Source organism: Myxocyprinus asiaticus, chromosome 35 (assembly GCF_019703515.2).
Source record: "Myxocyprinus asiaticus isolate MX2 ecotype Aquarium Trade chromosome 35, UBuf_Myxa_2, whole genome shotgun sequence".
NCBI lineage: Eukaryota > Metazoa > Chordata > Actinopteri > Cypriniformes > Catostomidae > Myxocyprinus > Myxocyprinus asiaticus.
Window position 1 is genome coordinate 10871729 of NC_059378.1, and position 11614 is coordinate 10883342.

At 37.4% G+C, this 11614-nt stretch overlaps 1 protein-coding gene across 3 annotated transcripts in view; it reads left to right on the top strand.

The window, feature by feature from the left end:
- LOC127426146 (transcription factor EB-like) overlaps nucleotides 1-4154 on the top strand; it is a 57990-nt gene extending 53836 nt beyond the window's left edge. For all 3 annotated transcript variants that reach the window (XM_051672718.1, XM_051672720.1, XM_051672721.1), the window contains one exon: nucleotides 435-4154. In XM_051672718.1, coding sequence (XP_051528678.1) covers nucleotides 435-959 — 525 coding nt within the window. In that variant the 3' untranslated portion in view covers nucleotides 960-4154. The remainder of the gene's footprint in view (nucleotides 1-434) is intronic.
- Nucleotides 4155-11614: the final 7460 nt, after the last annotated feature.

An 11614-nucleotide genomic window follows, 5' to 3' on the forward strand; every position in this document is an offset into this window, starting at 1 on the left:
TCAAAAACAATTTTTTTATTACATTTTAATTTTATAATGCAATAAATTAATATGGTGGCACAGTTATATTTTTGTCTACAAAACTAATTTCAAACATTTAAGCATATGCCTTCAGATCAAAAGATTTTTAAGATCATGAGAAACATTTCAGTCAAGTGTTTCAAAAGTTTTGACCGGTAGTGTGTGTGTGTGTGTGTATACATACATATATATATATATATATATATATATATATATATATATATATATATATATATATATATATATTTTTTTTTTTTTTTTTTTTTTTACTGTTTAGTTTAGTTTAGTTTAGGAAATTTTTTAAGTTCTATTTTGTATATATTTTCATCATTAACCATAATAACCTTGTAAACGTATCTCAATGACCTAATAAACTTATCTCATTATGATTGTGGTGCTTGTTCATTCTTCAGGAGCTTGAGACGCAAGCCCAGATGCATGGCCTTCCCAACAGCTCTCCATCTGGCCTGATCAACGTCGAGGTTCTAAACCCACTCCTCAAGCAGGACAACAGCCCAGAGGAGAACCACCTCCCGCATCAACCCCACCTTCCTCCTCACTACCCCCAGCACCAGCAGCACCAGGGTCAGCCGCAGACCAGACCCCACCCTCAGCTTCACCGGCACCTCCACCCACAGCCCCCACTGCAGTATCCGGCAGTGGGCAGCTCCCAGCACTTTGACTATGCCCAGTCACTGGACTTGTGTGACATGGGCATTTCAGGATATCAGGATGGGATGGGGGGCATGGGAGATCTCATCTCGTTTGGTGGAGGTGTCGCACAAATGGGAAAGAAGAACGAGCTGGGCTTCTTGCTGATGGACGAGGCCCTGTTGCCTTTGGGTGTTGACCCACTGCTGTCTACCATGTCCTCCGAGGCTTCTATGGACAGCAGCCGCCGTAGCAGCTTCAGCATTGAGGACTCAGACATACTGTGACCCGGCCAGCCTTGGGTGTCACTGCACCATATGCATATGACACGACATACACACATATTGTCACACAGTTAACAAGTCAAGGTACAATGCAGTTGCACCCTGCTATCTGCAATACAGTTTAGGTACTTCCTTTAGAGTCTGACACCCAAATCGATATCCATGCTTTTCATACACAAACACTTTTCACTCAATGCAATAATATGCACATACTGATTAATATATACATGCAAAAACAGACTAGCTGAACAAACAGAGAACTGATATGCTTGAATACTGTCACCCAGAATTGGTCTAAATAGTACAAAGTGGACACAAGACACTTCCTGCCATGTAACTATATGTACCCCTTCAAATCTTTCAATTTGGCCACCCCCAAAAAATAGTACTCAAACTTTTTAAATATGCATTATCATGCATATTCAGACCACACACTCACATTCTCTATCTGTAGAAATCTTTTACTTTTAACACACTGTATATCAGCTTTTTCCCCACATGTGAGACTGTCAAACACCCTTAAAGGGATAGTTCACCCCAAAAATTCTCTCATCACTTACTCACCCTCATGCCATCCCAGATGTGTATGACTTTCTTTCTTTTGCTGAACACAAACAAAGATTTTTAGAAGAATATCTCAGCTCTGTAGGTCCATACAATGCAAGTGAAGCTCCAAAAAGCACATAAAGGCAGCATAAAAGTAATCCATAGGACTCCAGTGGTTAAATCTATATCTTCAGAAGCCACATGATAGGTATGGGTGTGAAACACTCTTACTATAAATCTCCACTTTCACATTCCTCTTTGTTTTTGGCAATTCACATTCTTTGTGCATATCGCCACCTACTGGGCAGAGAGGAGAATTAGTAAAAAGGACTTGAATATTGCTCTGTTTCTCACCCACGCCTATCATTACACTTCTGAAGATATAGATTTAACCACTGGAGAATTTTCATTTTTGGGTGAACTATTCTTCAGTATTCTCCTAAATCCAGAAAGGAGCTAATTATTGGAGCCTTTTTTTCACTTGAATTATACAGCCACATTTGAGCTCTTAGACAGACAGACAGGAAGCCTGCTGTATCAGAGAGAATAATGCAAAGGCAGCTAATCCTCAGATGCAGGAAGGACAGGGTTCCCACAATCATTCCAGTTGTTTTCCAGTCCTCGAAAAGGCACGGAAATTTAAAATATTTATTTGGCTAAATATTGGCCACAAGTATATTAAAACTTGTTTGCCAGCAATAGTGATGTCTGATTTATGAGTCAGTTCTTTTCAACGAGTTGATCGAAACAGTTTTAAGTTTGAGTTTAAAACATCCTTATCCAGTAATCACAAATGACTGGAGAGGACATAGAAATTCATTGGTTAAAAAATGTGGGAACCCTGGAAGGGTCATGTAATGTTCATGAAGGAAAGAGGAACAGCTACTCAAATGAGTCCTTCTGCAAAAAAAAAAAAAGGCCAAATCTTTTTTTTTTTTTTTTAACCAGGCCATTGTCATACTCTGGTGTGAATCTCCACCAGTTTGGAGAGACTTTGAAAAAAGCTATAAAAAGAAATCTGCCATATTGCCTTAGACTATTTTAAAATTCGTTTTATGCGTTTTATGTAGCTGCTGTTGTTACTGTTGAGGACGAAACAACGAAGGCAGGATTCCGTTTGAATAACAGACCAGATCAGGTGCTAGTGTGACAGTACAGTCAGTGGACAGTGCAGCAGAATGCAACATAAATTAGCTAGTTAGTCTCCTAGGTGTCTTAAGGCCAAGGTTGGATTCTTCAAGAAGCAAATGGTCAAATGCCCTCTCGTGTTGGCACGCATTAAAATTGAGCCAACAACAGTGAGTGCCATTTGCCAAGCTGAATTTATACATCCCAAGGTGCCTTTCAGGAAACCTGGATCAACTTGAAATTTGATCCAGCTTTTGAGATGTACAGTATTGAAAAGGATGTGGAATATGTTGAAAAGGTACATATGTTCATATAGGTCTTTTTTTTTATTATTGGTCCTTTTAATTTCCCAAAGTACTGGAAAAAAAACAATTATAATTGTATTGACATTATAAAGATTTTATGAAGGTTTTTTTTTTTTTTATCCTCAAATGTTTTATGCCACTAAGCCACTTAAATGTATTTTACCTGTCCTTTTGTTTTGTTTTTTCAAAAAATATTTCACTGCCGAGCCATTGAAATACAGTATAAAATATTTAATCTGCCATTCTATTATACAAATGGCAAGTGTAGAGCCATATTATATATTTTTTTCCTTTTTTTGTACAAAATTGTTAAAACACATTAGGCTTTTAAGAGATTTAAAGAACATGTATAAAGTTGTTTTTATATTGATTTGATTTCTTCTCTTTTGTTTTTTTAAGGAAAAGACAGCTATTTGAGGAAGAGTGATACTGTTGAGTACTGATTCATTGTTTTCATTAAATTTTAATTAAACTGAGAATGTGAATTTTACGTATTGTACAGTTTAGTAGGTTAAACTCAAGGTGACATATAGTCTGCCATTGTTGAGCACGAGCTTTTATTGAACCCATGTGCTGTTCTCAAAAAACAAGATCCAAATGGAGAATGATACACTTCCAGTGTCTTATTAACCAGCTCTCTCTGTTTTACAGTTTTAGTTTTTTAAAGCCACAGTTCATAAGTGCCATCACCATCGGTGATATTTTACACATTAATATTATTGCAGGTGCATTATGGAACATACATTGAACCAAGTTAGAAACAACCAACACTCTTGTCGAGTCTTGTTGGTTACTGCTATGCAAATCTTTGACTTGGTTAGATAGAATAGTCATAGCAAAAATAAAAAAGAGAAAAAAGGGTATTTTTGGATTGGATAGCGGGAGGGGGCTTCTCATTTTGCTTGTGTGACAGTTTTGTATTTAGCCATGCACCAGGAATGAGAAGGTTTGCCATTAAGAATGAAGATAAATCACTTGAAGTAAAGAGTATGCTTTGGTAAAATATCTTGATGATAAAAAAAGGAAACAACTTTAATTTCATTTCATTATACAGCATGCTGAAAGACAATACAAGCAGAATGTGACTCAAGTTTTTACCAAAACCCTGTGAAGGCCTTGAGAATGTTTCAGTACTGTGTCATGTCTATGGGATTTTCTCTTTCAAAAATCTCTGGAAGTAAATGACACCTCATTAAATGTATTTAAGTTGATGGGAAAATGGCTGGCTTGTGTGTTTTTTATGCTTTCAAGACGTTTCATGGTGGTGAGGATGTGACAGTGTCTCAGCAGTGCCATTAGAGGGCGCTCTACATTGTATTACAAGCAGATGGAATTGCCTTCTTTAAAAAAAAAAGTGGATTTTCCAGTGTTATTGTAAAATGAAAACCAAGTAAAACACTGAAATATAAAACTAACATAATTAGAACTAAAGATATGTTCATGACTGCAAAACTAATGTAAAATTTGAAACCTTTACGCATAGTTCAAGAGTTAGGGTTAGATTTTGTTACGGTTAGGGCTAAAATACTAAAATAAAAACTAATTGTAGGCGACTGATAAACTAAATTGAAACAAATTTAACTTAACTGAAACTAACAGTCATAGGAAAAGTTGAAAATAAAATATAAAGCCAAATTAAAAACTCAAAACTATAATGTTGCTTTGTTTGGAATGGAATACTTACCGTATAAATACTGTATATACTATATGCTGCCTGCTATGTTTTTAAATAGTATGTTCAACAGAACATGTTATATAATGCAGCAAACAGTAGTATGTAACATCTGTAATATGAATTAATTATGTTTAGTTCTGCGTGTGGCATCCACTCAAAAAAAGAAAAGAATACGGTTATTTTGCATTTTTAATACATTTCTGTGTAAAAATGTGTTTGTACAAAATGTGGAAGTACAATCAAATAATATGTTAAGAAAGAAAATGGCCTTTGATATCATTTATGGTTCATTCATCACACTGAAAGTTAAAGGTCAAGTGTTGAGCACAGTATGCTCTGTTGTTTACTGCTAATTTTAGTAAATTTAGTAGGTCAACCCGGGTATTTCATACACATAGAAAATTCACATACTGTGCACAGTATACATATATTATACATATACTGTATATACTTAAAGTACTGTGCAAAAGTCTTAGGCACATAAGATGTTTCACAAAAGCATCTGTCTTAAGATGGTTATTTATATCTTCAGCTTTAGTGTGTCAATAGGAAATATATATGTTAGACTCCCAAACATTCCTTTTGCAAATAGAAAAGATTAGAATAGAAGAACAGGGAGCCCTGCAACAGATGTCATGGCCCCCACAAATCCCCCTACCGAACATCATGTCAGTCTGAGATTACATATAGAGACAGAAGCAACTGAGACAGCCTAAATAGATAGAAGAACTGTGGCGAATTCTCCAAGAAGCTTGGAACATCCTATCTGCCAACAACCAAGAAAAACTGCGTCCAGGTGTACCTAGGGGAATTGGTGATATTTTAAAGGCAAAGGTGGTAACAACGAATATTGATTTTAGCTTTTTTTAGGTTTACTGGACTTTGTATGACATTAAGTGATAAATGAAAACTATTTATGGCATTATTTTTGAAGACATCCTCACTATGCAACATTTTTCACAAGTGCCTAAAACATTTGCACAGTACTGTATATAGCTACTAAATACGGCAGACATAGTAAGAGTAGGATGGTAGTATGCTATTCCAAACATAGCATGTTTATTTGCACTAGATTTAAGTACACTTAAAAAAATTATTTATCTTTAAATTTAATCATTAAAATATGGTCATTTTAAAACGTGTCTGTAGAGAGGAACAGCGAACAACAAAATGGGAAGAAATACAAATATACCCTGGGAAACATGTTTGAGGTTTAATACAAAACTAGTTATCAGTGCAAAATATTAGAGGAAATGGTTATTCATCAGAGATTAACTGACCTCTATGTTTCTTGCTTTATAAAAAATATCACACACACACACACACACTTAATGTCTTATTCCTTATTATATAAATGACACAATTACATGTCTCTCAACAGCAGCTTGATGACTCAAGCACCATACTCATTTGGTTTGTCTCATTGTGGAAATTATGATTTTCTTAAAGGTATAAAACGATTATTTTTGGGCATGTACTCTCATTGCTTAATTCAAGCATCAGTCATGAGTAATCTGCCATAACCAATTAATGTTTCTCTCTCGCTCTCATGATTCAAGAGGAGATCATCTTCAGTGGGGAATGTGAACAAAGCAGTCACCAAATTATCACTCTGGAACCTCTAGGTGGCACCAGAGAACCTTGAAACGCCCTGTACTCCCTCTATAATGCAGGACCTCATTTATTTCCTGTAACAATTACAGAAACAGCACTGCAATGCAATTAACCTATTTTTAAATACCATTTTATTAGGGCAGTTTATCCCAGATAAAGCTAGGCTTAAAATAGGATGAGGTGAGGAATAATTAGCTTGCAGTCATTTCAGTTAGGCTCTTGCCACCTCACACAAATGAAACGTTCGGGCCAAGAATCGTGTTGCTTCATTAAAATGAGTGAACTGTAAACAGAGACAGAGAGAGAACGGAGAATTAATCTTCTCTTAATGCTTGGGGACAATTAAATTGACCTCATGTTACGCCTCTTGATATATCATCTAAAGAAAACAAACATGTATCAAAGATAAACAGAACTCATTTGTAGGATGCCATAATCAGATTTAATTATCACTGTGTAGAGATTTGTTGAAACAACAGGACTTGATGTAGACCCTGTGAGAGAGTACTGTTGTATGGGACAGTTCCTGAATATATTGAATATATAGTGCTGCTAATTGATTACAAATGCACAAAATGACACAGAATTTATACTGTTAAGGCTATGATTTACTGTGTTTGATGCATTTATAACATATTATTAGTGGTGTTTGCTAGGGCATTTAAAAAACCCTAATATGAATTCAACTTTGTAGAAATGTAGTTTTGATGCAAATGCTTGTTGCTGCATTAACCAGCTAAATGAGTCTTATTTTCTGGCAAGTTTTATCGTTATTCTTCTTTAACAGTACAACTAATGCATACAAACTTAACTGCACAGTCAAAATCCTGAAGTAAAACTGAATTATTACCAATAACAATTTGCTTACGCCATGATCAACAATCCGAACTTAATCGACAATCGACACGCCCCCAACCTCGGAAAATTGAGTTAAAAGAAAATCCTGCTTTTCCCTCTCGTAATTACGACTTTATGGTGCCGTTCATGTGCGCTCAACTTGTAAATAAGTTCATTTCGACATTACTTGAACGCACCATGAGCTACAGACATGAATTGTATTTCTAATCATACAGCTTGTTGAAAAGAGGTGTTTTATTACTTTGCTGAGCAATCAGACTTATGGTTTTCATCTGAAAATAAAACAGGTTAAAATCCCATAGACTTACATTGAAGGAGGAAGCCCAGACTTATCTTACTGTGAATTTGGCGACATTAGGTCAAAGTTCTGCCATAATAACGCTTCTGTATAGGGGAGCCTTCAAGCTTAGGCTAAAATAGCATAATGCGGCAGTCCCATAGACATTCTATGGGTGGTACACTGGCGAGCAGATAAGAGGCTGTTTTGTGTATGTGTGTGTGTGTGTGTGTGTGTGGATGTCTATGGAGGAGATGCTTTAATACACTGAATAAACTGCTTTGTGAGGTAACAAAAGCTCATCATTTAATGAACTGACCACCTGTCCACTAATCTTCAACATGTTTTACACTAAACAATTAGTTTGAAATGAACTATGTGTGGAGTTTACTACAATAAAATTGCTGTTTTATACGAGAATACATGGACAATTTTGCGACAGGTAGGTGTCAGTTTATGGCTCTCCCCATTCATTTGTATGGTATCCACAAACTGTGACTTACTGTCGTAACATGCTAGTTGACCATTACGCTCTCTCCAATGTTAAAAAACGCGGAGGAATCTCTGTATAGAAGATCTCTGCCCCCAGTCACCAAAGCTGGAAGTGTTGTTGAACGTATGTGGACGTTTTGTCTCCAGTTTCTGGGTGAAATTTTGTAATACAGTAAACAGGAATGCATATTTTATTAATTCTATCCCCTAACCCAAACCCCAACCCTAAGACTAACCATCAGTGGAGTAAATATGTACATTAAGAGCAAAACGCTACCTCAGCGAAAAATATCAGTGAAAAAAATGGTTTACTTTGTGGTTTCCGTTTGTGGTTTGTGGTCTCGGAGGTACTAAAGCATCAGTAGTGATGGAATGGAAGCAACATATCGACTTCTCGTGTGATCATGTTGCTTTGTATCTAGAAAAAGCCCAATTTTATTTGAAAAATTTCTACTCACTAAAATAAAGTTTAGATTTCCAACAATATGATCCATTTTTCATCTGTCAAAGTAAGACGTTAAAGATGTATCTTTAAAAACCTTGGTACTTGCTCATGCAGTGCACATGGACACATACATTATCATTTCACAAGCCACTATCTGCGTCAAATTAGACACTGGCATAAACAGACTAAGCAAGTGCCATGCAAGTGAACAGAGCAATTGCTGCTTTGGACTGTTGGGTTCTCCCTTCTCTCAAATCCTGCCCCATGATTATTCAACTTCCTTTAGACTCCGCTGTGAGCAGATATGCATCTTCAGCACTCTGAGTTAAACAGCCCTTCTCTAGCTTAAATCAAGACAAAATCGGCTTATTAAGACTCAGACGTCCATGTGTCTTTAAGCTTCCTCAGGCCCCAGCCCTGGTAAAGCACCACTCTTTCTTTTCCTGTTCTTTATGATGCTAATGGACTTCCATATCTAATAAATCCCTGTAGATTTGAAGTGCAGAGATGTTATGTCTCGCTTGTTGGAATCCACCTCTCCCTCCCAAACTCCCTTCAACACGCATCCAGTACACCTCTCATTTTCCAGCCAACACCCTCCTCCCCGAGCTCTTCATCCTCAAAACAGATGAGAAAATGTCTGACCAGCACATTCTACCTGCTGGTTTTCTGGCAAAAAAAAATAAAAAATAAAGTGTGAGGAAGTGAAAAATCAAATGTGAAAACATAAATTAAGGAGCAGGAGGGCTTGTGTTACGCCACAAGGTTTTCGCACCGTTGAAGCATGTCTGACTTGGAGGTGGCCTGGATGGGCTGTAAATTTCCTACCTGCTCGAGCGCTTGGCAGAAGCAAAGCCTCTTTGGTGCTCTGGTAGAGCTTTCACATATGTAAACACACTAAAAGGAAAATAATCAAACCGGTCTTTTTATTGCCCCAACAAACAAGTAACAAGAGAGTTCATTCATGGTGGGGAATGTGCTTAGTGTTACGTTGTGTCAAATGAGTTTATCCACAGTGCATTGCTGACTTCTATTTGGCAGTCTGGCCACGGCCGTTACTTCTCACTCTCCTGTGTTCTTTAAAGCAGTGGTTCTCGACTGGTGGGTCATGACCTAAGCATATATCACAGGGTCAGACAACAAGGAAAAAGCAGTGCTAAATTTATGTTTGCAATTTAGACTGGTTTAATGTGTATAAGAAATATATGACAAATAATAGTTTTTTTGGGGGAAATATACAGTATATACACTCACCAGCCACTTTATTAGGGACACCTGTACATCTACTTATTCATGCGATTATCTAATTAATCAGCCAATCGTGTGCCAGTGGTGTAATGTATAAAATCATGCAGATATGGGTCAGGATCTTCAGTTAATGTTCACACCAACCATCAGAATGGGGGAAAAATATGATCTCAGTGATTTAGACCGTGCCATGATTGTTTTGTTGCCAGATGGGCTGGTTTGAGTATTTTTGTAACTGCTGATCTCCTGGGATTTTCACACACAACAGTCTCTAGAGTGTTTAGAGAATGGTGCGGAAAAAAACAAACAACCTGTGAGCGGCAGCTCTGTGAACAAAAATGCCTTATTGATGTGAGAGGTCAATGGAGAATGGCCAGCCCTGCTAACACCCAACGTACCAGTTACGTAATTTATTCGTCCTTTTTGGCAATGTCATGACTTATTAATAGGCAACGTAACTGCAACGTCACAAGCTCGTAATTTCATTACCATTATATGACCAAATCACAACGTCGTCTTTACGTCCTCCTAATGTTGCAAGCTTACCCAGAATGGTCCAGTTACATAATATATTCATAATATTTTCTTTTGTAATTCCATGACTTACTGACAACGTAACTGCAATGTCATGGGCCCATAATTTCATTACCATTAAATTACCAGTTCACGTCGTCTTCATGTCCTCCTAATGTCCCAAGCTTACCCAGAATGGTCCAGTTACGTAAAGTATCCGTAATATTTGGGTAATTCTGTGACTTGTTGGCAACATAACTGCAACCTCACAGGTCCGTAATATAATTACCACTTCACCTTCCAATTCCAATTCAACTTTTTTACATTCTCTTATGTGATAAAAAAACAAACAAAAAAAAAAAACAAAAAAAAAAACAAAGGATGAGTCCATTCGCAACACAGGAAAATTGTATTTCTATAACAGATTTGTGTTTTAGCCAGGGGCGTAGACACCCCTATAATCAGTAAGTCCTCCGGTAAAGCAGCACAAGCCTCCGTTGCTAGTTCTGAAGTGGCATTTTCGAATTAGCAACGAAGGCTCAAACTATATTAAGCAGGACACTGAATCTGTGGCAAAAGAAAGTAGTTCTTCTCATAAGAGAGTTTTAGGGGTGAAAACCAGAAAATGTCTTGAGATAAAACCCTGACCGATATCTTAAGGTGTGGTAAATGTGGTATAAGTGCACTAATTAACTCCGGCCTGTTAAATTGTTTAAAAATAATGCACACCCGAGGTGTAATGTTCACTTGGCTGCGTGTCGTGACCGCATTACCACCTCGGGTGTGCATTATTTTTAAACAATTCAGTGGTCCGTCGTCAAGTATTTCTTACTTAAATTAATGTTGCCCAAATGAGGTTAGGTTAGAATACTGCATGTCTGCATATAGAATAATCATTAAAAGCAAAAATTACCAACTGGTTACCAACAAACAACTACGACATTGCCACAACGTCGTCATGACGGCTTGAAACCCTTCTAAAGTTTTGTGTGGCTACGAATCCAGGAGTTTACCTTTTCCGGTTGTCACGACGTAATCAGTTATGTTGCCACGACGAAAGTTTGGTCATCAGATCACGTTACAGTTACGTAATTGCCATGTAATTTGGCTAGCTGGGAGACTGGTTCAAGCTGACAGAAAGGCTATGGTAACTCAGATAACCCCTCTGTACAATTGCAGTGAGCAAAAATAGCATCTCAGAATGTACAACATATCGAACCTTGAGTCGGATGGGCTACAACAGCAGAAGACTACGTCAGGTTCCACTTCTGTCAGACAAAAACAGAAAACTGAGGCTGCAGTGGGCCTACCATTTGTGTACCTCAGCAGAAATCCAGATTTGTCAGAACAAGCGATGTTTTTCCAATTGTCTACTGTCTAGTTTTGGTGAGCCTGTGCCCACTGCAGCCTCAGTTTCCTGTTCTAAGCTGACAGTAGTGGTGCCTGGAGGGGCCTTCTGCTGCTGTAGCCCATCCGCCTCAATGTTCGATATGTTGTACATTCAGAAATGCTTTTCTGCATAGCACTGTTGTAACTCGTGTTTATTTGGGTTACTGT